The sequence below is a fragment of the Leucoraja erinacea genome, chromosome 5, assembly GCF_028641065.1.
Source record: "Leucoraja erinacea ecotype New England chromosome 5, Leri_hhj_1, whole genome shotgun sequence".
In the NCBI taxonomy this organism is placed as follows: Eukaryota; Metazoa; Chordata; class Chondrichthyes; order Rajiformes; family Rajidae; genus Leucoraja; species Leucoraja erinaceus.
Genome location: NC_073381.1, coordinates 83,975,796 through 84,002,336, shown reverse-complemented (window position 1 = coordinate 84,002,336; position 26,541 = coordinate 83,975,796). Strand labels below are relative to the sequence as shown.

Sequence of the window (26,541 nt, the reverse complement as noted above, 5' to 3'; positions counted from 1 at the left end):
TGCATTCGCTGTAAGGCAGCAACTATACCACTGCGCCACCATGACCACCCCAAATTAGTTGACTGATTAGTTTTGCTGCTTTTGTATCATATTCCTCCAGATAAATCAGCAATGAGTAAGCTTTCTCGCTTTATCAGCTACTATTGCTACTTTTAGCAACATCAAGGATAGTTATTCCAAGACATCTTTGCTCTGCCAATAAATGTGGTCTCCTTATTCCTCCTACCCATAGCACACTGAGCTAAAATTAACTGTAGTTGCAATATTTGGCAATGGATTCTGTAAGCTTGTTTTTTCCTCTCGTCTAGACACCTGTTCAATTTGTTACGATGCAAAGATTTCAACACCCTGACCTCCAGCTTAAGAGTTTAAATTTCAAATACAAAATGCTGGAGGAACTCAGCAGGCCAGTCAGTATCTGTGAAGGGAAATGGACAAACAATGTTTTGGATTGGGACTCTTCTTCAGATGCTTGCTGAATTCCTCGAGTAGTTTGAAGTTCGCTCAAGATTCCAGTGTCTGAAATCCCTTGTGATTCCATGAGAGTTAAGTCACTGACTTAAATGAAAAATGGCGATCCCCACTTCCCACTTTCTGGCATTGGGAACCTCTCATCTCCTACCCTGGGTGCTTGATGAGGGGTAACAAAAAGCTGAAACCAATAAAATGGGTAGCAGTCATTAGAGTTTAATGCATTAGGCATTAGACTGAAGTTAGTAGAGGACACTAAGATTCATGGAATGGATGACAATGTGGAGAGAGTATAGGGAATTGCTTGGGTTGGAGCTGTTTCAGTTATGAGGAGAGACTGGAGAGGGTAGGTCTGTTTCCCATGGAACCAACCATTCGAAAATGGGATTAGTGGGATTAATAGGATGCCCGCTGGTTGATGCAAACCCAGCGTGCTGAATGGCACGTTTCTGTACTGTGTGATTCCATGATTCTCGAAGCAATAGGACATGACATTAAATAAATGGTATTGCCAGCAAGGACATGTGTGTGTGATTGATGCAAATAATAAAACTGGGACATAGTTTTTCTTCACAAAACTTCCTGAGAGAAAATACAGAGCAAAGATGTGCTGAATGTTCATATAACAACAAAGCTGCCGAGAATTCAAATAATTAAATAAACCAGGAACTGAAGATAATTTTGGTAGAACCACAGCAGATGTAAAAACCCAATCCAGTTCATTAAGTCGTCTGGAGTTGGGAATCTGCCACCTCTCTCTCAACTGGCCTTTATCTGAATCTAGACCCACCAAAGGGCTGGACTCTTCAGAATCTCCTCTTTCGGGAACAATTAGCAATGGTCAGCCAGCGCCTGCCCTTTTTGAATGAGATCTTTTACTGGAGACGAGGTTACAAAATTTACAGTGCACGTGGAGAATTGGAGGTGAGGAGGAAAGCAAGATAACATTTGTACAACTTACTCGAGTAAATAACTCATTAGGTTAGGTGGCTACCTTTGAACAATAAACATCTATAGGACAGAGATTAGGTGCAGCAAATATTGGAGGATTTTGATGACAATCGGCAAACAAGGTTAATTCCTGATAATCCAGGCCTTATACAAAGAATGCTTCCTATGAGCACAGTTTAATGGTGAGAACCCACTCCCCAGCCAAGATGACATAAAAGGTTCATCATCTTTTTCTGGGGAAAATTGACTGAAAGATAAAGCTCCAATCCCAAAACGATGGTCTGACCTGCACAAGTGAAACAAAAACTCACCCAGTTTTCATGAGCTTTCTTCTCATGCGCAGCAACCTGAAAAACAAAACATTTACCTGAATAACGTAACAAGGGAAGATATTGAATCATCTCTTGCATCCATTTTAGGGTTCAATAGGAGAAACGTACCCAACTCGTTAATTTCTATTAGTTTCCCAGGCCAAGGATGGATTGGCAAGCCACTGGATATTCAGCAGAGCTGCCGTTAGTTGGGGGGCAAGAAACTCTCAAGTCAATACTTTTGCCCATTTCCTCACGTAAACAGTGACTGATACCACTTGCCTTCCATAAACCTAAAGAGATTCTTCTTGATGGGCCCATCACATACAGGTCATTATTCATTTCAATTATAGTGTGCAGCTTCGTGCAACATGCTCACAGCTTGCACAGAGCTGACCAATCCATAGTTTATCTACTTTCCCCCTTCTGGAGAAAGGGGCCAGATTGGTCATTGTCTGTCCAACTTCCAAATCCAAAGTCAATGGTTCATATTTTCCTCCAACCTGCTCCAATTATCTCTCTTTCTTGGCCAATTGCCCAAAGGACCAGTGTCGTTACAAGAACATCTCCCATACTTCATTTATACCCATGCTGCCAGCTGATGCATATCTCATACCAACCTGGTATGGTCTTTAATAGTAAGATTAAACGAGAACTTAGCAGTTTGAAGTTTGATCTGTATTTTATCAGGAGTTACGATGAGGGATTACGTGAAGAAGCCCGCCAGGATGCATGCGTGTCATTCTTCAAAGCAGTGGTGTGAAATCACAGATAACTGTAATGACTAAACATAGTAAGATTAGAGAAGAGATACCAGTTAAGTATATGATCAAGGGTGGGAGCAGAGGGCACGTAATCCCTCATCGTAACTCCTCATAAAATACAGATCAAACTTCAAACTGGTAAGTTCTCGTTTAATCTTACTATTTTACTTCGGAGTCACGTGAGTGACTACGTGAAGATTTTAAAGCTCTGTGATTTCATGCCGTGGAAACGAGTCCATGCATCACGTCTGCCTTGATGACTGTAGGAGGAATTGTGTTAACATAATTTGGACATGAATTCGACATTGAAATCATAAAATTTGTTAACACAAAATTATAACCCCTTTTTATGGGTTTAAATTAATTTACAGAACTTAAAATTGTTTCTGCAAACGTTCCAGGTTTCATTACTGGTTTGTTGTAAAATAATTGGAATGTTTTTTTGTTTTTTTTTCCCCAGACCATCCTGCTGCCTTGAGGATTTAGTCCATTGGTACATCCAACTGTATCGCTGCCGATGTAGCTGCAGCCCTGGTGGAATGAGATTTAAAAATATTAGTATCCACCCCAGCCTGTGTTAGCACCTGTTTCAGCCATCTTGAGATGGTCTGGATCGTCACTCTTTTGTGTGGTTGCTAGTGGCTGACCAAAAGTGCCTCTTCATTGCCTCTAAGGATTTTCGTTGTCTCCATGTATAACGACAGATGTCTTACTATACAGAGACGGTCATCTGTTGGGTATGACCTAAGTTGTATATCGAGGCCTGCTGATCCCTGTCTGTTCTGCTTTACTAACTCATAGATATGAAACGTAATATTTTCTGTTGAGGAAGTCATGTTGTCCAGTCTTATTTTATGCAGTGACTGTACCCTCTGTGTCGTGACCAATGCCATTAGCATGGCTGTTTTTAATGCCAGTCTGTGTAGGGACAGAGCTGTTGCTGGAGACCAATTCCTGAGCATCATCAGGACAATGCTTACATCCCATATTTGGGAGTGCCTGGTTCTTGGGGGATTGGTATTAAAAATTCCCCTCATAAGTTTTGTTACCAGTGGGTGAGTCCCAACAGAGTAACGCTCTGTCCCCTGCCATAGGTAAGTCGATAGGGCACTTCTGGCGCAGTTGATGGCACTGTAACTGAGCCCCTCATCATAGTAGAGGCCTGCCAGATATTCCAGAACAGACGGGATGTTCATGTCTCTGTAGGTGATGTTGTTTTTATGGCAGTACATCTCCCACTTCCTGATATAAACCAGATACTGCTTTTTGGTGGACTGTCTTTGGGCCGCCGAGATCATGTTCACTGTTCGGTCCATCAGTCCCAGTTGTAGTAGAGGTGTTTTTAAACTCTACAAATTAATAAGTTCAAATGTTTATGACATGGGTGGCTATCCCTTGTTACGGGATGTAGCAATAAATCTGGTCTATGTGGAATGGTGATACATGGTTCTAATACCATGTTTAATACCACTGGGAACCATGGTTGAGTAGGCCAATCGGGTACTACCAAAACACCAGACGCAGATGTTGTATTTTCCTTAATACCCGACTGATGAGGCAGAAAGGAGGGAATGCGTAAATAAACAAATTTCCCCCCAATGCAGCGAAAATGCATCTGTCGCCGCTGCCCCAGGGTCTGGTTCCCATGAAACATAATTTGATAACTGGTGGTTAAGTCTGGATGCGAATAGATCGATATCTGGTGTTCCATATTTTGCTGTAATATCAGCAAATACTTTTTTATTCAACATCCATTCAGTGTTTTCATTAAATTTGCGTGACCTGGTTGCTGCCACTAAATTTAGTCTTCCTGGTAGGTAAGTGGCTGATATCCAAATATCTCTCTGGGATACACCATTGCCAAATTGCATTAGCCAGATTGTCACATGATGTCGATTCGTTTCCACCCATGTGGTTAATGTATGCTACCACGGTGGTATTGTCTATCTGTAGTCTAACATGCTGGTGATATGACCCAGTACAATATGACTTTAGGCCATGGAATGCACCCAACATTTCCAGGTAGTTTATGCCCAGTGTGAGTAATAATGATGCCTCCTGAGCAGTCCATCTACCTCCACAGCTGGTGATGGTATTGGTGGCTCCCCACCCAAGTGCACTGGCATCAGTTTGTAGTACCATGGAAGGGTTACTGACAATGATTGGATTGGAACAAAGCCAGATCTATCCACCATTTTAGTTCCATTTTAGCTTTGATTGGTAGTTTCATAGGTCTGTCAAAGTGACCTGCATTAATTTTGAGTGCTTGTATTTTTGCTCTCTGAAAGTTTTGGTAATGTAGAGGTCCAAATTGTGTGGCTGGAAAGGAAGCCACCAGTTTGCCAATTACTTTTGCTACCAATCTGATGGATGGTTTGCTGATGTCAATGAGGTTATTGCAAGCCTCTATTAAATCTCTAGCCTTTCCCTTAGGCAGAGTCACCGACATATGAACTGAGTCAATGGTGAACCCCAAATAGTCCATAGTAGTGGAAGGCGTTAGTTTAGATTTAACTGGATGGATAATAAATCCCAGTTTTTCAAATAACTGTTTTGTGGCTGTTACAGTTTGGCCAATTCCAAAGTTTTGCCCACAATGAGTACGTCATCTAAATATGCCATGACCATGTGTTTACGTTTCCTTAGAAACGCTAGGGCTGGTTTCAAACTTTTTGTGAACAGCCTGGGAGCCGATGATAACCCATTTGGCAGTGCTTTATACTGCCTGAGTTGTCCCAAAAAGTTGAATTTTAAGTAACATCTGTGGTCACCTCGTATAGGCACTGAATAGTAAGCATCTTTTAAATCGATGCTGGCCATGAAGTAACCTTTGGAAATGAATTGTTTAGCAGTAACAAAGGTTTCCATTTTGAAGTGAATATATTGTACAAATGTATTCAATTTTGTCAGATCTATGATGATGCGACAACCACCATCTTTTTTGTTTTTGGTAAATATATTGGACACGAATTCTAATGGTTCGTGTTGAGTTTTCTCAATTACACCTTTTATGTAAAGCCGCTCCAGTTCAGCTTGCGCTTTTGATTTTTCTTTATCAGAAAGCACGAACATTCGGTTCGGTATATGTTGAACTGGAGGGCTGTACATGTGTATAAACTATATTGTATATCCCTGGATACTGCTTAAGATGTAAGTATCGGTTGTTAACATGCTCCATGCATTCAGAAAAGAGTGTAATCTCCCCCCAACCTCCATGCTCCCTGTATTTTGTAGGGAACCAGACCCACCTACCTCCATAGTTACCAGTGACTTCTTTTTTGTAAGTTCTTCGCTGCTGTTGTTGCGCTGGTGTCTGGATTTTCGGTTTGGTTGGCGTTGGAGGTCCCCGCATCTTCCAAGTAGGCCGGCCTGGGCCATGGCCTAAAAAGACTCATGTTTTGAGTACTGGGCCTTCGGGCTTTCACCAGTTCTGCTGGTGGGTGCATAGGGGTGCTGTCTTTGGCTGTAGTGGGTTTTTGGTGGTTTTGTGGTCCCAGGTTTGCACAGTCCCTGCACCCCTTGCACACTTGTCTTTCCTTCTGCGGACCCCTCTTCCAGGTCAGCCCAGAACTGACCCGCAGTGCTCCCCTCTGATGAGGTAGAAGCACTGTGCAGCCCTTCAAGAGGTACTGCTGTGGGTTTATCATAGGGCCCACAGTGACCCGACTCCATCTCCTGGAGTCTGTCACGTTGGAGCAAATGCTCCACACACCACTCCATCCGGCTCCAGCGCTCTCGGTTGCTGGCCGCCCGCGGTTGTTCAAAGTCGGACTCCTCTGAGTCCACGACCTTGTTTGTTTTGTGTCTAGCCTTACTGCCCGGCCACGTGGATCTGGCCGGTGCGGAGGCGACATCGGGCACAGCTGATCCCACTATCGGTGATCCGAGTGCCGCTGGCTGCTGCTGGCTGCCCGCTGCTCCGCGGTCCTCCCTCACCAGCTTTGTCGCAGCCCGATGGTTTCTCCACCTGTAATCAGCATGGGAAAACACAAAAAGACCGCAATTACCTGCAGGTCCTGGTTTAAATTGTCGCTACGGGGGAACGTCCTTCCACCCCGCCTCCTCCGTTTTCGACTTGTCAAAAGTCGACGGCCCCATTCTGAATAGTCTCCCGCCCGGCCGTGGTGTTCTGGCCGGCGCGGGACAAAAAGTCGGCACAGCTGATCCCTTACCGGGCTTGTGCCTTCAGCTGCTGCTGGCTCCCGCAACTTCGTGGTCCTCCCCAGCCAGCTTCACTCGCAGCACTTGTGGACACTATTTTGTCCAGCTTCCCCCCCGTGTAAAAACAGCGCGGGGAACAAAAACTACCGCAGAGTAAATCACTTACCTGCAGGTCACGGTTTCAAACTTACCGCTGCGGGGGAACGCTCCACCCCGCCTGTCGTTCCGCAAGCGTGAAAGCGATATGACACGCATGCGTCCTGGCGGGCTTCTTCACGTAGTCACTCGCGTGACTCCGAAGTAAAATTGTCACTACTGCGCTATGGTCGTTTCTGTTTTCCACTCATGTTCTCCCAACATAGGAGCCATTTGGCCCGCTCTCAGAGCATTCCATCAGTCCTGCCCTCCACCTATTTCCCTGTGACGTCCACACTTATTCTCTCACATGCGCAGCAAGTAGCGACATAAAAACCTAGAGAAATAGGTGTGGGAGTAGGCCATTTGGCCCTTTGAGCAAGTACCGCCATTCAATATGATCATGGCTGTTCATCCAAAATCAGTACCCCATTCCTGCTTTTTCCCCCATATCCCTTCATTCCGTTAGCCCTAAGAGCTAAATCTAACTCTCTCTTAAAAACATCCAGTGAATTGGCCTCCACTGCATTCTGTGGCAGAGAATTCCACAGATTCACAACTCTGGGTGAAAAAGTTTTTCCTCATCTCAGTCTTAAATGGCCTACCCCTTATTCTTAACACTGCCTGTTCATAAATGCCCTCAATGAGGAGATACTGGTTTCCTTCTTGAACCGTGGAGTACTTCTGGTGGAAGTGCCCCCGAAATGTGGTTAGGAAGTTTCAAGATTAGACCCAGCGCCAACAAAGGGATAGCAATGCATTTCAGTATGGAGAGAAACTGGGAGGTGGTGTTTCGATGCACCTCAAATCCTTGTTTTCCTGGTAGTAGGAGATACAGACTAGAGAGGTGCTATCACAGTACCCTAGGCTGGTAACTGCAATGCACTTTGTAGCCTGTGTGTTGGTCGTGAGAACAAATAGTTAGAGTGGTGAATGCGGTGTTCATAAAGCAGGCTGCTTTATCCTTTTGGTTCTGCACTTCGAGTGCTTTTGGAGATGCACTCATCCAGGCAAGTGAAGAATATTCCATCCCACTCCTGGCTTGAGCCTTGTGGATGGCAATCAGGGTTTGGAACATCAAGATATGAAATAATTGACCACATGCTTCTCGTGTTCTGACCTGTGTTGTAGCCACGGTACTTGTATTATCTGGTCCAAATAAATTACCCCCCGCCAGATGTTGGTAGAAGGAGATTCTGGAGTAGTAGGTAGCACCACAGCCAGGGAGTTAAGACACTTTCTTGGAAGTGTCATTATCCGCCACGTTTGTTACAATATTCATCCAACATCAATTATTACAACTTCCCTAACACTTTCAAACCTCAGATATATTATTGAGCATCATATAACAATGCATCATATAACCCTGCCCAGCTACCTGATTCTTGAACGATCTCTCAGTCTTCTGCAGCTCTTCCTCCATTTCTTGAATTCTTTGCCTATTAAGTTAAAAAGAGAATTAGCAAGGACTGTAGATTAGAAAATAAACCAGAGTAGTGCAAAGTTTTGTAACAAAGATATTGCGAGATTTTCTTGCAGCTAATTTAGTATAACCAAATCAGAAGACTGCTGCAAAGAAAGGCAGGTGCTGCCCACAGAAAATAATTGCTATTAACTGACTGAAAATGTTCTTAGTTGAATCCATAAAAAGCAAGAACGAGTCATACAGCCAGTGTTATGTAGCATGGAAACAGGTCGTCTGGCCCAACTCATCCATGCTAACCAAAGATAGACTATGTGCTAGAGTAACTCAGCGGGTCAGGCAGCATCTCTGGAGAAAAGGATAGGTGACGTTTTTGTTCGGGAACCTTCCTCTGAAGGGTTCAGACCCAAAACCACGTTTTTCTAACCAAGTTGCCCACCTGAACTAGTTCTATTTATCTGCAATTTCCCATATATGCTTCTAAAACCTCCAATTCATGTACCTGCCCCAAATGCCTTTTAAACATTGCAACTGAATCCGCCTCCACCATTTCTTCTAGCAGCTTATTTCACATGCTCCCCACCTTCTACCATAGGTCTTTAAATCTTTTCCTTTCATCTTAAATCTACACCTAGTTTCCAACTCCCATATCCTGGGAAAGAAATGTGACCATTCATCTTATCTATGCCCATCATGATTTTAAATACTTCTATAAAGATCATCCCAGATTCTCCCAGAGGCTAAAGGGGAAAAGGCCAAGATTATCCAGTCTCTCCTTACAACTCATGTCCTCCAGTTCCAGTAACATCCTAGTGAATCTGTTCAGCATCCTTTCTAGCTGAATGATATCCTTCCTATAACTGTGTGACCAGATCTGCATATTAGCAGAACAGGTTTCATATATGAATTTTGAGATAAGACAATGAGACCAATCCCATATGCAATGGTCTATCGTCAAAATCTGGGTTACATATCTAATCTATTGGGTTATATAATGCAGGTTACACGAAGCAGTGCTGAGAATTGCAAGGGCTAGAGAAAAAGTTTCAATCGAAACAGAGGCTGCATATCGTCAGATTAAACATGGTATAAAATATGTGTGAAGAACTATTTGATACCAGGTAGTTCTTGCTGTCAAAGGCTGCAGGCTTTGATGTGGATGTTGCCTCCACACCAGAGATTTGAGCAGTGACCTTGCAGCCACGTTATGGCTGCAAGGTCTCATCTTTTGGACGAGATCTTAAAATCAACGGGTCAGACTGCCCACCCAAATGGACGTAGAAGATTTGAGGAGACACGAGGGGATTCTCCAACATCACCTCTCAACTACCATCAAAAGACAGTCTGGTCATTGCCACATTGTTGTTTGGACAAGGTAGCAAGACACAACACTGACCAGATTAAAAAATATATTTTATTTAATTGGCTGCTATATATGTAAGAAATCGGTCACAGAAACAAGTAAATGAGATCTCTTCGTTGTAATGCACGCTCTCCACATGAATAACCTGAAAGGATAGAGCCACTCACTTGTACATTTTCACGTCCTTGTGTGCCTGAAGCGCTTTGTCATCAGCCACAGTTAGCTTCAGCTCCTTCTCTTGACGCTGACACTCTTCTTGGGTCAGCTTCCTATCAATGGAAGAGGGGAATTAATTAAGCAGTCAATTTCTAACACTTCATTTAATGAATATCATCAGCAATCTGAACAAAGAACAAATAACTGATATCAACACAAACACAAAGAGCTGAAAATCTCGATAACAACTTGCAGTCTGAAGCATTGTAATGAATGAGGAACTGAAAGGACCATCACCTTACTGAACTGGGTGAAGCAGCAGGGAGAGTTAAGCAGCTTCCTGCTACTTTCATTCCTTATGTCCTTTACTGTCTAGGACTGAATGTTCCACCAAGCCAATTCAGGCAACATCAACAGCAAGGTCAGTATTGTCTAAATATCCATACATCTAGCCTTTGAGAAGAATGCATGGTCTCACTCCTTGGGACAGACAGGACAGAAGATCATGATTACAAAATCGCACTCCTTCCATCTCGGGTTAAAAAGTTGAAAATCTGCTTCTCTTTGCCATTCTTACACGATCTTGCCACTGTGATCCACAGCAACGTGGCTCTGCCACTCAGTGGCATTGAACCACCACATTAAATGAGGGGCATACCAAATGTGGACGCAACCCAATTGACCATTCTGGCACTGGTATTTATCACTTGCTAGCTCTTGCTCCAGCCCCAACTTCTTTATTATGCCTATTTATCCATCCACTCGTCCAGTCGAGATGAAGGGTCCTGAAACGTTGACTGTCCATCCGCCTCCACAGCCTGACGTGCTGAATTCCTCCAGCAGCTCTATTTCTTCCTGATACTTTCTTTGCCTGATATTCCCACTTCCCCCCCCCAACCCCAGGTACAATGCTGCCTTACTTCTGCAGGGCCATCTCCTTCTGGTGGTAGAGCTCTGTCAGGATTTCCAACTTCTGCTGCATTGTTTTAAATTCATTCTCAAGCTTCGACTTTTCTGTGGCGTTGGCTGCGGAGTTGTGTTCAAGCTGTTTAATTTGCTCTATGTAAGGAATAAATGAACATAAAAGGTTTTTTGTGGTCAGTTAGTATTTCTCACTCTTCCGCAATGCTAGTCTTTTCAAATCAATCAATCAATCAATCAACTTTACTTATCCGTTAGGAACTTTGGTTTAAACCACAGATAAATAGATCTATGGTTTAGTGATACAGCATGGAAACAGGTCTTCCAGCCCAACAAGTTCACGCCAACCCGTGCACACTAGTTCCATGTTATCCCACTTTTCCCACACCCTACACATTAAGGGCAATTTACAGAGACCAATTAACCTACAAACCCACGTCTTTGGGACGTGGGAGGAAACCAGGGAACATGCAAACTCCGCACAGACACCACCCGAGGTCAGGCTGGAAGCCGGGTCTCTGGCCTGTGATGCAGAAGCTCTATCAGGTAAGGGTTGAGAGGGAATTTGGTGTAACATTGATCACCAAAGTTGACCAAAGAATATTTTCCTAGATTTTTCTTTTACCCTCCCCACCAACTCCAAATGCTCTGGAGATATAGTTTTTTCTGCTCTTCTTAGGAAACACATGATAGGAAGGGTAATGTCTATGCCATATATTTAACTATGTAGAACAGACTAGATGGAGGTCATGAGAGAATGCACTGACAATCTAGCATCATAAAGCTATGCAGAATGGAAACAGGCCCTATGGCCCATCTTGTCCAAGCCAAACAAGCTGGCCTACTAGGCTTGTTCTATTCGCCTGCATTTCATCCATAGCTCTCCAAACTCTTCCTAGCCATACATCTGTCCAAATATCTTTGGAAAGTCATGATTATAATTTCTTTTGGTAGCTCATTCCAAATATGGACTATAGTCCAAATGAAAGAGTAGCCCCGGAGGTCTCGCTTCAATCTCTCCCCTCACTTTAAGACTCTTGTACATCTCAACAATGACTAATTCCATATCTAATCTCAGAGTTCCCCAAATTACATTGTAACCTGCATCTGGAAAATGTACAAGAAAAGCATATGTTGGACAGACCATTTGGCAATTTTGTTATGTTTACCAGCCTCATATCACCGTAGAAATCAGAAACCAGTCTCTAATTTGCAACTAAAGGGTGGTGCTTTCACAAAAATGAACATGGGATCTCTTCTCTTTCGGGAAGGACTAAAGTTCTACTATTTACAGTTAAAAAAAATAAAGGTAGAGGTTGTGTAGGCTGGGAGTGCAGGAGGATGAGGGGATGATCATATAGAGGTGTATAAAATCAAGAGAGGAATAGATTGTGTAGATGCACAGAGTCTCTTGCCAAGAGTAGAGGAATCGAAGGCCAGGTTTAAGGTAAAGGGGTAAACATTTATTAGGAATCTGAGGGGTAACCTTTTCACACACAGGGTGGTGGGTGTATGGAACCAGCTGCCAGAGGAGGTAGTTGAGGCAGGGACTATCCCAGTGTTAAGAAACAGTTAGACAGGTACATGGATAGGACAGGTTTGGAGGAATATGGGCCAAACGCAGGCAGGTGGGACTAATGTAGCTGGGCCATGTTGGCCAGTGTGGGCAAGTTGGGCCTGTTTCCACACTGTATGACTGACTCTATGAGTCGCTATAACTAATGGAATGATGCAGCCCAAGCTTCAAAAAAGTGACTAAATATCAGATATTCTGTAGCATATTTCATACTTTCCCTTTTTTCACCATGAAAACTAACTCTTCTGACCTGCAGGAGAAATGGCAAGAAACCATGAAAAAAAAAGAAAATAAATACTTGTCTAGGCAGCTCTGCATCAACGATAGGTGAATTAGGAAGTGAAAAATATAGACCGCCACTCTGCCAGTTTATAAAACAGCCTTTATCCAATGAGAGAGAATATGTTCATCAAACAGTGGCACAGCGGTCAAGCTGCTGTCTTGCAGCGCCAGAGACCAGATTCGATCCTGACTACATGTGCTATCTGTATGGAGTTTGTACCTTCTCACCGTGATCCCATGGGTTTTCTCTGGGTGCTTTGATTTCTTTCAACACTACAAAGACGTACAGGTTTGCAGATTAATTGGCTTCGGTAAATATTGTAAGTTGTCCCTAGCGTGTAGGATAATGCTAGTGTATGGAGATCACTGGACAGCACTGAGTTCGTGGACCCAAGGGCCCGTTTCCTCCAAACTAAACTAATCATCAACTTATTGGTAAGAAAGACGAATCTCCATCTATTCACACAAAACTAAAACTCATCTTACCCTCCAGTTCTCGCCTTGCTTTTATTTCATCTGTCAGCTTGGCTTGGAAATGATCCTTTTCCTCTTCAATGATCTTCAAGGTAGTTTTTACCTTAAAAATAAGGTTCAAGGGAAAATTACATTCCTGTACATCAAACAATCAAATCATACTCATAGTCAAATACATTTTTCCTTCATCTCACCCTCGAAACATCCATCATTTGTTGTATCTTCATCTTTGTCTTCTTGTTTTTATCTACAATGAATATTTCAAAGAGTAAAAACCATAAACAAAACATTGAAACAGCATTTAATAACCCAATTTCCCTCAAAATTTTGAGCGCATTTTGGATGCTATAAATGACCTAAGAATGACCATAACCACCAGGGAATGCATTCCCATCTGTGCATGGAAATAATTCTTAAAAACAGCAACAATTATTTTATTTGTTCTCAGGCTTGAGGATGTAGTGTTAACATGGATGGAAGATTGGGTGGCCAAGTGGGAACAATGCAAACATATCTTTATTTGGTTGACAAGATGAAACAGGTGGTGTGCCACAGGAATGGGTGAGTTATCTTATGAGGAAAAATTGAACCAACTCATCTTGTATCTGCTGGTGTTTAGAAAACCGAGGAGTGACTTGACTCCCAAGAATTTTGACAAGATGAGAGTGTATTTCCTTTTGTGGAAGAATCTTCCAACAATGGGTTACCATTCTCTCAGAATGCCACCAGTCTTTGAACTGAATATACCTGAACAGAAACTGTCTGAATATTTTAAGTATGAGGTATAATAAATATTGGTAACCAAGGGATAAAAGGTATCCACAGGCAGAATAGAATGCATAGTTTAGGTTTTGATCAATCCACCACCGTACTAAATCACAAAAGCATGAAATAGTCAAGTTGCCTATTCTTTCTCCGATCTCATACATCAATTGGCAACTAATGTAAGATTACACCAATTCATAGGGCAGATGGGAGCAAGAATGACAACTTCCTTTCCCTAAATAAAGTTGCTGAAGAATGACAACTTCCTTTCCCTAAATAAAGTTGCTGAATCAGATGGGTTACTCGGACTATGGTGTTGCTTACTCTAACGACTGTTTTGAAAGGAGATGCTTGCACACGTGAGCCGTTGGCCAAATATCCAAAGGTCTACATTGCAGTATTCAGTTCTAAAAGTAGTAAACTATTTCATGGAAATAGTATTCTGATTTGGCATCTGTGCAACAAATATCAACACGAGATCTCTCCGTATTACCAAGTGCATTGCCATTGGGTTTCCTATATAACTAATGGACCAGGGCAAATTGTGTGCAATTGATCTCCTTAGAGCCCAAGATTAGAGAGGTCAAGTTTAGGCTCCCTGCTTCCCATTTTTTTAACATCTAAAATCCATAACCTGATTCAATAATGGCACCATGTAACACTTTCATCCAGATGTACAAATACCTCCAAGGCTTTACTGCCACTCTCTTCACTGTAACCTTCACAAACATCATTACCAAAGCAACTTTGGCACCTCAGCATCATTAATTTATGTTGCTGCACAATCCCATCAGTTTGTTAGCTTTTGTGATTAGGGAAACTCCAAACATCCCTGCAGCCAACAGTTCCAAATCTAAATCCTCAGTCTTTGAACAAACTTTAATTCGAATGGCAGATTTTATATGATGTGGCACGCTGTTATTTTTTTTTCTGTGAAGGGTTGGAGATATTTTACCACATGAAAGATGCTACACAAATATAAATTGCATCCTGGCACATCATTAAATAGTGTGATTGCAGGCCCCAAGTCAATACTGTTGACTTGTTTAAACATATTTAATTATCAAATTCTGTGTTAATGGAATATTTTGCAGTGGTATTAATATTGACATCCTGTTTGTCAAGTGATCTGGTTTGATTGCATTAGTTTTACCTGGCAGCTCACCATTAGCCACCTCGCCATCCACTTCCTTATCCCATCCGTTATCTTCATCGTCACATTCTGTGTCGAGCTGCCTAAGCTGCATCACACAGTCGCTCAGCACCTGGACATTGGACATGAATGAGTCAGGTTATACCACGACAGAGATTTAGATTCCTAAAAGATGAGCTGAAGACACATTCTCACCAGCCCATTAGGGTAAAAATCACTTAAATGCAAGATACCCATGGGAAATGCTTTCTAAGAATGGCTTCATGGCACATTTCCCTCACTTGCTCAGAAGCAACAAAATGACTGGGATTTCATTCTATTTTTAGCAGATAAACTGGCAATTCAGCCCAACATTCCTCTCTGTAATTTCTAGCACGTTGCGGGGCTGGAAACTGGAAGTATCCTGAGCAAATTCAGCTACCACCATCATCTATTGCAACAAGTGATGGCTCCCACTGATTGTCGCCGGAAGCCTGCGTACGGACGATGACAGCGATGTCAACATTTGGAACGTGGAAGATGGACACGAAAGACCGCTTAACATATGGAAGGCAAAAGGGGTTTACAGATTTTAAGGTGAGAGTGGAAGGACATAAAGGGGACCCAGGAGCCAGATTTTTCCACACAGAGGATGGTGGATATATGGAACGAGCTGGAGAACGTCGTATAGGTGGGTACAATAGCCACTTTTAAAGCACATTTGGATTTGTTTATGGATGGAAAAGTTTTCGTGGGATGCAGACTAAATGCATGTCATTGGGACTAGTTCAGGCAAAAATGTGGGTGGGGACGGATGAGTTGGGTCGATGGGCCTGTTTCCACATTCTGCGATTCTGCAAGAATAATCCATTTGATTTTGCTGAAATAAAACATTTGCTACTAATCTTCACATTCATTGCACTTTTCAGTAAAGAATGATTGTGAAAACTCGACTCAGACTGTACTTTCAAATCTAGCTCATGGTTTTCAACATGTTGCATCAGTGAAAGAGCTCAAAATAAGATGACACAGAAGGGCAAGGAGGAGCAAAATCAAATAAAGAATTTGATGCCTGCATTTAATTTTAGCACTCACAAGGTGTTTTCATATCAGACCTGCACCTCAGCTCTTTCTCAGAACTTCAAAACAAGAACCCCACCTTTCCACCTACATCTTCTTAATACAGTATACATCTTTATAAAATAAAAACTAATCACTACCAGGTGTCAACTTCTGTACATCGGCGAGACCAAGTACAGGTTCAGCGATCATTTCGCTGAACACCTCTGCTCAGTCTGCCTTCACCTTAATCTCCCGGTGGCTCAGCACTTGAACTCCCCCTTCCAGTCTCAATCTGACCTTTCTATCCTGGGCCTCCTGCATTGTCAGTGAGGTCCAGCACAAATTGGAGAAACAGCACCTCGTATTTCGCTTGGGCAGCTTACACCCCAGCGGTATGAACATTGACTTCTCTGACTTCAAATAGCCCTTGCTTTCCCTCACTCTCAACCCCTTCCCCGGTTCTCCCACCAGTCTTACTGTCTCCGACTACATTCTATCTTTAATAATAATAATATAAATTTTATTTATGGGAGCCTTTCAAGAGTCTCAAGGACACCTTACAAAAATTTAGTAGGTAGAGGAAAAACATGCAAGGGGAATTAAATAAATAGTAGAGACATGACTAGTACACAAAGTAAAGACAGAATACAATTCAAAACACAATATGAGGCAATTAATGCACAGATGAAAAGGGAGGGGGACGTGGGGCCAAGGATAGGCAGAGGTGAAGAGATGGGTCTTGAGGCGGGACTGGAAGATGGTGAGGGACACGGAATTGCGGATCAGTTGGGGGAGGGAGTTCCAGAGCCTGGGAGCTGCCCTGGAGAAGGCTCTGTCCCCAAAACTGCGGAGGTTGGACTTGTGGATGGAGAGGAGACCGGCTGATGTGGATCTGAGGGACCGTGAGGGTTGGTAGGGGGAGAGGAGGTCAGTGAAATATGGGGGGGCCCAGATGGTGGAGGGCTTTGTAGGTGAGGATCAGGATTTTGTAGGTGATCCGGTGGGAGATGGGAAGCCAGTGAAGTTGTTTGAGGACCGGAGTGATGCCAGGATTTGGTGTGGGTGATGAGTCGGGCGGCTGCGTTCTGGACCAGTTGGAGTCGGTTGATGTAGATGGAGCTGATGCCAAGGAGAAGTAGTCCAGTCGGGAGGAGATGAAGGCATGGATGAGTCTTTCAGCAGCGGGAGGTGTGAGAGAGGGTCTGAGTTTGGCGATGTTGCGGAGATGAAAGAAGGAGGTTTTAATGACATGGCGGATGTGAGGCTCAAGGGAGAGGGTGGAATCAAAGATCACGCCAAGGTTGCGGGCCTGGGGAGATGGGGAGACAGTGGTGCCGTCAATGGTGAGAGTGGGGTTATTGATTTTGCTGAGTGTATCTCTGTCCGCCCACTCCCAACATCAGTCTGAAGAAGAGTCTCAACCCGAAACGTCACCCTTTCCTTCTCTCCAGAGATGCTGCCTGTCCCGCTGAGTTACTTCAGCATTTTGTGCCTACCTTCAATTTAAACCTGCATCTGCAGTTCTTTTCTACACCATTCAGGTAATAATCTGCCTTCCTGTTCTTGCCACCAAAGTGGATAAACTCACATTTATCCACATTATACTGTATTTGCCGTGCATCTGCCCACTCATCCGACCCATCCAAGTCACCCTGCAGCCTCAAAGCATCCTCATCACAGCTCACATTGCCACCCAGCTTTGTGTCATCCGCAAACATGGGAGATGTCACATTTAATTCCCTCGTCTAAATCGTTTATATTGCAAATAACTGGGGTCCCAGTACCAAGCCTTGCGACACCCCAATAGTTACTGCCTGCCATTCTGAAAAGGACCCGTTAATTCCTATTCTTTGCTTCCTGTCGGCTGACCAGTTCTCTATCCATGTCAATACCCTACCCCCAATACCATGTGCTCTAATTTTGCACACTAATCTCTTGTATGGGACCTGGTCAAAGGCTTTTTAAAAGTCCAGATACACCACATCCACTGGCTCCCCCTTATCCTTTCTACTTGTTACATCCTCAAAAGATTAGTCACGCACTACTTTTCGACCTCTAGTTGTCTTGCTTAGAATTACTTGATCCGTTTGCCATTAATTGGTGACATAAAATACTTCCAACGATACAGTGAAGAGAATGAACCAATTCTAAAGCTTTCTCAGTGTACCTCAATTTCATTGTCCTTGTAAGCCAGGGTTTCCTCGAGGTCCCTCTGTGCTTTCTGGCAGAGCTTAATTTGCTCATTAAGTTCACTGTGTCGTTCGCTCCAGCCTTCTGCCTCTTTCAGCAGCTGCAAACCCACAAAATGAAGCCTTTGTTAATAACCTTGGATCACTTCAGTTTGGCTGCTTAGAGCAAAGGGAACACTCACCTGACTTTTGCTCTGCTTGAGCCTTGTATTTTTTTCAATCATAGACTGTAGATCTGTTTGCAGTTTCTCTTCATTTGCTTTGGTCGCACTAAGGGCTCCCTGAACCTAAACGGATACACATCAAAGTTAGGTAATGACTCTCACTTCGGCAAAGTGAAGTCTCTTGGAAACAATGACAAACCCCGGGGGACTGGAACAGGCCCAAGGAAGAAATTCACACTGACAGTTGCTAATGGCCATGCTGGTTAGTTCCTCCATTAGGGTACAACCTCCAAGTCTTTGCAGGACTTTTCTTGCTGGTACTGAGTACAGAATTGAGCCAGTGTGGGATTGTCAGAGATTTTTTTATTTCTATGTTTGTTTATTTTTCGGGTCTGATACTGCTACCAAGATCTGCATTTATTACCCAACCGCAGTGACCCTTGAGAAGATGCTGGTGAGCTGCTATTGTAGATGAAGATACACACACACACACAATGCTTTTGGTTGAGAGCTCTAGGATTTGGATGTACAAGAATGAAGCAACGGCAATACATTTTCAAATCAGAATGGTGTGCGCTTTGGAGGGAAGCCAGCAGGTGGCAGTGCATCAGCTGCCCTCGACTTTCTTGGAATATGGACGATGCATTTAGGAAATCCCAGGCAAAGAACTATCCAGATCCCATAGCCACAATGTTCCGTACAATCCATGCAGGTCACATTTGTCCACGTAATTAAAAATAAATTTAAGGCTGTCTTACCTGCGACAGATCAGTTAAATGAGCCGAATTAACCTTCTGCAATTTTTTCACAGATTTTTGAGTATCTACAATCTGGAGTGGTAAAAAAGAAAAAGAGAAAAATTTAATGCAAAAAATAAAGATTTTGTTGATCTACCAACAGCAATGCATCTTGAGAATTATTGGCTGTGTTTGAAATTTACAGATATCCTAGCGTCAAAATGCTGGTTCTAACAATTAGTGTTATATTAGTAACATTATCGGATGGTTTGGTTGGGATGGGTTGAGTGGCTAAAAGAGTTGCGGAGAGAGTGATCTTTCTGAAAAATGAATATAGGGACGGGAGCAGGACGTTGTGATTAGTGGTGGGATCACATTGAAGGTGATGTCTTTGTCGATGAATGGTGTGTTGGATGCGGAGGCTGGTGGAATGAATGGTGAGGAACGGGGGTATTCTATCTTTGTTCTGTCTGGAGGAAGGGGGAGCGAGAGCAGAACTGTGGGACATAAAGCAGACATGGATGAGGGATCCATTCACAATAGTCGTGGGAGGTGTGGAGACAGTGAAAGCCACATTTACTGAAGAGAGGGATGATGTCCTCGCATGAGGCGTGGTGGGAGAAGGAATTGTCAAGGTAGCTGTGGGTCAGTGGGTTTGTAGTAGATACTTGTCAATACTTTGTTCCCTGTGATGGCGAGAGATAGACATTGAGAAAGGGGAGAGAGGTGTCAGATACTCCAATTGCCGGCTGGAAGTTAGTAGCAAATTTGATGAAATCAACGAGCTCTGCGTGGATTCAGGAGGCTTCACAGAAGCAGTTGCCAATGTAACAGAGAAAGAATTGGGAATGATGCCAATGGTTTGAGGAAGGGCTAGTTAGGGTGGACAGTCAGAACCTTTCATTCCCAGGATGGAATTGTTAAAGACTAGTGGGTATGGTTTAAGGTAAGAGGGGAAACGTTTAAAGCAAATGCACAGGGTAGTTTTGATTTTATCCAGAGTGTGGTGGGTGTCTGGAACATGCTGCCAGGGATGGTGGTGACTATCTCTAAAGTCTAAAGTAAAGTAAGGGAACTGCAGATGCTAGTTTAACACAAAAGGGCATAAAATGCTGGCATAACTCAGCGGGTCAGGCAGCATCTCTGGAGAAGGGAACCGACCTAATACATTACCTAACCATGTTCTCCACAGATGCTGCCTGACCAGCTGAGTTACTCCAGCACTTTGTGTCCTTTTCAATGAAACTTACTTGCTATAGCTTTATAGGCACATTTGCATCACATAATTTATTGCATTAATGTTTATTGTATATTTCCTGTATTTATTATTATTGTATTATTGTTTTTTTGTATATTTGTTCGTAATGCTATAACCAGGCGATATTGGTTCAAGCTGAAGTGCGTAATGCAACCTTAGACAAAGTATAGTATTCAGTGCTGAGGCAAGATGGTAGTCAGGGTTGTGCAGTGTGGTTCATGGGTCTGATGGTTTATGGGAAAAACCTGGAGGTAATGGTTCTCTGGAGGTAATGGTACATTTTCCCCAATTGGTAGCAGCAAGATGAGCGCAAAGCCAGGGTGACACGAGTCCTTGTTGATATTAGCTGATATCATCAATTTCTAGATGCTTCTCATAATAAATGCTTCCAACTGAATTCCAAGCAGCTTCATGCTGGTGAGGTCATCTCCTTCTGGAACACATTCCGGTTATCCCAATTTATTTTCTAGATTCTGATGCAACTCTGCTTTTTTCTTTCTTGAATCAAGACATGTTGGTCCAGTCTGCACACATCTGAAATTCCTCTCCTGTCCCACATACAATCCCATGCCACTTCCATTCCAGCACACTGAGGAAATAATTCCAAGCACCTCTTTTCAAAAATAGCCCACCATTTCCTTACCATAGTCTGCTGTTTTGTATTCTCTTCCTTCTCTTTTTCTAGAGATGCCTGCAGATTTTTCACTCGGGTCTCCAAATGAAGATTCACCTGTTCTAGCTCCCGGCGTGATTCCTTAGGGTACAGAGAAGTTGTTATGTTTATGCAAAGAATATCAATTAACCACTGCCACACATTGTACAATACTCCTCGCTCACCTCAAGTTCCTTAGTCTCAACAGAAGTTGTGGATTTCACATTCTGGGCCTCATCCATAAGGATTTTGGCTTCCTCCAACTAAGTAGTCCAAATCTGTCCAAGGTGGTGAAGAGAGAGAGAGGAAAGAAAAAGAACGTACATTTTAAAATACCAGATAAAATGTACAATTGTGATATAATGCTCACACAGCACATTTGGGATAATTTTTTCCCCCACCATCCATATAGGCTGCTTTGAACATTTTCTCAAAGATGTTCGTAGGAAAGAAGATTCAATTATTGCTGGCGTGATTCCTTAGGGTACAGACAAGTCGTTATGTTTATGCAAAGAATATCAATTAACCACTGCTACACATTGTACAATACTACCTCGCTCACCTCAAGTTCCTTAGTCTCAACAGAAGTTGTGGATTTCACATTCTGGGCCTCATCCATAAGGATTTTGGCTTCCTCCAACTAAGTAGTCCAAGGTGGTGAAGAGAGAGAGAGGAAAGAAAAAGAACGTACATTTTAAAATACCAGATAAAATGTACAATTGTGATATAATGCTCACACAGTCCATTTGGGATCATTTCCCCATCCATATAGGTGCTTTGAACATTTCTCAAATGTTCGTAGGATAGAAGGAAATTATTGCTGACACAACAGAAATAGTACCATTAACCCACTGAGTCTGCACTAACCATTAACCACCAATTTACATGAATGCCATTTACATTCTCCCCATGTTCTCCTCAACTTCTCCCAAATTCCACCACTCACCCACACATTGGGGCAATTTGCAACGGCCAATTAACCTATCCACCCGCCCATCATTGGGATTAGAGGGGGGGGGGGGGGGAAGGAAAACACAGGGGGAAACCCATGCAGTCAGAGGAATGACAACAATGTGCAAACTTCACATGGGGTTAGGACTGAATTGCTGAAACTGCAAGGAAGCAGCCCTATCTGTCCACTGTGTGATTAACATCCCTGCTCTCGCATGGAGATTCTCTGCTCTCCTCTGTGGTAAGCTGCCTTTTCCATTTTTTCACATTATTTTCTTTCTCCCTCAGTTTTCCCAATTTCCACAGAAATAGTCTGAAGGAATCATTTTCCTTTATACACTTTCAATCTGCTAAAATCAAAATCAAATTCTTAATATCTCTTATTCCTAGTTATCGACACATCAACCTCCTCCCAACAGTTTATTAAACTCTCACAGTGGGCAGCACTTATCTGGCATCAAGGAATTAATGCAGTGAAATGGAAAGGAATGGAGCATTAGTATCAATATGGTGGACTAAAGGGCATGTTTCTGTGCTGTACAATTCTATGATTCAAAATTGAAGTGATTACACCAAGCTGCATTGACCCACAATTTTCAACGCTCCAATTGCTTGACCAAGAAAGCTAATATCCATTGAACAGGTAACCACCTAAATCTACTGGGCAACTAATGAAAGAGGATACAAAACATGAACATGTCATAAACCCAGTGACCATCAGCAACCCAGGGAGTGTGCCGCACACTCTACACATTCATAAAGATCAATAAGGATCCAAAATGTCTCTGTGCAAACATTTCCTTCATGGATTTTGCCTCTAGATTTTCTTCATTTATGTCACAGAATTGTTCAACATGCGCTCAGAAGAGGAGATTTAAATAACATTCAAACCAAAGGAAACTTAAATGCAAACTCTGGGGAACTAACTCCCAAGACAGTGGATTTACACGATCTGTGAGCAGGTTATTGTTTATCAAGACCATCATAACATGTTATCTTCCGCATAAATACACACACTTAAAATTTCAACAAAGCTTTGTAGAAATTTTGATCTGTACCTTCTTTTCATAAGTGGACAATTTCTCCAAAACCTCCGTCTTTTCCTGAATAAGCTGCTTGACTTTCTCAGCTATCTGTTTTTCAGAGACTGGGAAGAGAGGGAAACATTTCACAGCCAACTTAATTTATGTGTCAATATGGTTTAAAGAATCAATTAACTGAGAAATACCTGGACAGCGAAGTTCACTCCAAAAGTGAAAGGTGCTGTCCTGGGCTAATATGGTGGACAACATTCACTATGCTGTGCAGAATCAAACCGATCTCCAATTCAATCACATATATCCCAACAGTTACGGGGTCTAAACTAGTATGAGCGATTTAACTGGCTTCATCAGTGCTGCTGAGTGTAGCAACCGAAACAAATTCCCTGCTTCTGCCTTCTACAAGAACGTAACTATTTTGATATACTGAGGATAATCACAGCACTGGATATACAAGGAACTGCAAATGCTAGAACCTGGTGTGGAACATAAATTGCTGGAGCAACGCCACAGGTCAGGCTGCATCTCTGGAGCTCATGAATGTCTGAAAAAGTCCAGATCTGAAACATCACCTAGCCATGTCCTCCAGAGATGGTTTAATGGTTCTTTATTATCATGCGCATCAAGGTACAGTGTATTTTATTTTGCATACAGATCAGTAAGATTACTGTCATACACAAGTTAAGTAGAGAATACGTAGAAACAGCTAATTGAGTCTATATGCAAGAGCCGGCAGGTTTTGACACCATTGCCCAAGTCCCAGCAGCAGCTGGCCATAGAAGCCCAAAGCAGTCATCTGCTCCATCCGGTCCACCAGAATCATCGTCTCTCTCCTTACTTGGATATGTTCTACCTTTGTGCCCTGGGGATGCCTCCCGCAGCCAACCTTGAGCCATGAATGGAAGGCTGGTTGAGTTACTCCTTCACTTTATGCTAGACACCATAAACACAGGATCATTTTCCTGCAATTTCTTTACACCCCCACCCCCAGTTAAATTGTTTCTAATGCTCTTCATTCAGATGGCAGTGTTAAGGAACACCACTCAGTAACAGCAAACAAGGTCAACAAAGCAGATTACAACCCAACAGGAAAGGCCTTCATTATCTCTATTCATGTGCAGTCATTACAATGCAAGCTGAGGAAAAATAATACCTATTAAACAAAAATGATTTGTAAGTTTAAACCCAAGTACTTGTTGGACACTTACTTTGATATATTCTGCTCTTCACCTGAAACAAAATAATTGAATTTCTGTTAGTTGTATAAACCATAACCAAAGCATGGCAAAATAACATGGCTTTGCTAGTTCAGCATCTATGTTGTTTCACAAATTGTGGCTCACCAGAACCTCCAGGGATCCTCCACAATAACCAACATCCTCCACAATAAAAAGCACTCCAGTTTGAATGCTGCCATAGACAAATTGTTACCATCAGCTGCTGCATTCTTACTCATGACCACAAACCACTATCACCAATGCTGCAACATAGTGCCACAAACTCAACCACATGAAACATTACAGAAAAAAACAACTCCAAAGCAAAACAATATATATATTTTTTTTTTTTAAGGTCAGTAGTTTCTATCAAATAATAATTAAATCAGTGTTCAGCAAAAGTTCTAAATTTGGTGATGTGAAAAATAATCTCACTTACTGAAAGGCAGGTTCGCCATATAAAGATAAAGAAAGTAAGGATTCCCAGAGCAGCAGTTATTAAAATGGGCTCCCATGGCACTCCATGGAAATCTGGGCCAAGCCTCATTTCTTCAGTCAAAGAAGACATAAGCTGTAAATACAACAAAGGACATTAGATCATTGGTTATTGTTTTACTGTTACTTGAATTACAAAGCTTACAATAGCAAATGTCATCATCTCTGTCCTTCTTCACCACAATTTAAGGATTTACATGATGGTAGCTTTTCTAGATCATAGTTCATAAACCTAGAGCTCATACCCAATAACCAGATACAGATCACCTGAGAGTTAAATGTTGAACACGTGCTTTACAATAATGAAACATCCCAATCCCACCCTCTGACCCATTGTTTTACAAATGCATTTAAATATATCAAATCATATTCAGTGATGTTTACTGGAAAACACTAACATTTAATTAACGGGCTGGCAATTTGTGTGATTACAGTGCAATGGACAGATTACAGTATTTTCAAATGTGTGCCCTTGCAATTGAATTAATGGAGTAAACTTGGCACACATGTTGCTCGTGAAAGTTACTTAGAAATCAATAAAAAACGTACAATTATTCGCTATTTACACAGCATTTTAAAGAATAAGAAAAATTAAGGTGACTTAATCTTACATAAGTTACATTTTTTAATGAAGATTCCAGCTGATACTAAATGGTGCAACTAATATGAAACCTCTCTACACGGTCTGCAAACTTGGCATGAGTTTTTAAATTGTTTTATTTCAGCTTAATGCATTTCAACTTTCACCCCCTAACTAAAAGTCGTCAAATCAAGTCACATTTATTTATATAGCACATTTAAAAAACAACTCTCGTTGGCCAAAGTGCTTTACATTTGTTATAAGAATAGTACAACAAAAACAGACTACATACATATATACATGTAGCCCTCACTCAGAGGACATCAGGAAACGCTTGGGAGTATAGATAAGTCTTTAGTCTTGACTTAAAAGAGTCGATGGAGGGGGCAGTTCTGATGGGAAAGGGGATGCTGTTCCACAGCCTAGGGGCTGCAACCGCAAAGGCGCGGTCGCCCCTGAGCTTATGCCTAGACCGGGGGATATTCAGCAACCCCAAGTCGGCCGATCTGAGGGGCCTGGAGGTGGAGTGGTGGGTGAGAAGACTTTTTATGTAGGTGGGGGCAAGCCCATTGAGGGCTTTGTAGACATGGAGGAGTATTTTGAAGTTTATACGGAACCGCACAGGGAGCCAGTGGAGAGAGGCCAGGATCGGGGTGATGTGGTCCCTTTTTCGGGTGCCCGTCAGGAGTCTCACTGCGGCGTTTTGGACCAGTTGCAGGCGGGACAGGGAAGATTGGCTGATGCCAGTGTAAAGGGAGTTGCAGTAATCTAGGCGGGAGGAGATGAATGTGTGGATGATCTTTTCCAGGTCATCAAACTGGAGGAATTGTTTTATTTTAGCTATCATCCGAAGCTGAAAGAAGCTAGCTTTTACCACGGCATTGACTTGTTTGTCAAATTTCAGTGCCCAGTCAAATATCACGCCAAGGTTTTCGACGTGAGGTTTGAGTAGTGGGGTAAGGCTTCCATGGCTGCCTGCTATAATTTTGATTGAGTCAGAGGGGCCGAGAAGGATGACCTCAGACTTACTCTCGTTTAGTTGGAGGAAGTTCTGGGCCATCAAACACTTTATATCCTCGAGGCAGTGGATAAGGTTAAACAGATTAGATTGGTTTTTGGGCTTCAGGGGGAGATAGAGTTGGGTATCGTCTGCGTAGCAATGGAGTGGGCACAGAATGGGGAGGTGGTGGTTTGGGCCGGTGATAGAACGTACATTTCTTCACACCACTTGGCCTCATATGCTATAATAAAATGGGGAAAAAGAAAACCCAAGTCTCTCTCTATATCACCGTCCATGTCCCTTGTTTCCGT

The 26,541-nt window shown here is 42.7% G+C and overlaps 1 protein-coding gene across 4 annotated transcripts in view; it reads right to left on the bottom strand.

Annotated features, from left to right (window-relative positions):
- mia3 (MIA SH3 domain ER export factor 3) overlaps window positions 1-26,541 on the bottom strand; it is a 77,876-nt gene that overhangs the window by 8,881 nt on the left and 42,454 nt on the right. For 3 of the 4 annotated variants that reach the window (XM_055636123.1, XM_055636124.1, XM_055636126.1), the window contains 15 exons: window positions 24,595-24,726; window positions 24,147-24,168; window positions 22,957-23,045; window positions 21,133-21,210; window positions 20,939-21,049; window positions 19,059-19,130; window positions 18,319-18,423; window positions 18,115-18,237; window positions 14,907-15,018; window positions 13,183-13,235; window positions 13,001-13,091; window positions 10,656-10,794; window positions 9,747-9,848; window positions 8,172-8,232; window positions 1,734-1,769 (listed from right to left, as the gene is read on the bottom strand). In XM_055636123.1, coding sequence (XP_055492098.1) covers window positions 1,734-1,769; window positions 8,172-8,232; window positions 9,747-9,848; window positions 10,656-10,794; window positions 13,001-13,091; window positions 13,183-13,235; window positions 14,907-15,018; window positions 18,115-18,237; window positions 18,319-18,423; window positions 19,059-19,130; window positions 20,939-21,049; window positions 21,133-21,210; window positions 22,957-23,045; window positions 24,147-24,168; window positions 24,595-24,726 — 1,326 coding nt within the window. The remainder of the gene's footprint in view (window positions 1-1,733; window positions 1,770-8,171; window positions 8,233-9,746; window positions 9,849-10,655; window positions 10,795-13,000; window positions 13,092-13,182; window positions 13,236-14,906; window positions 15,019-18,114; window positions 18,238-18,318; window positions 18,424-19,058; window positions 19,131-20,938; window positions 21,050-21,132; window positions 21,211-22,956; window positions 23,046-24,146; window positions 24,169-24,594; window positions 24,727-26,541) is intronic. The other variant, XM_055636125.1, reaches the window with a different exon arrangement.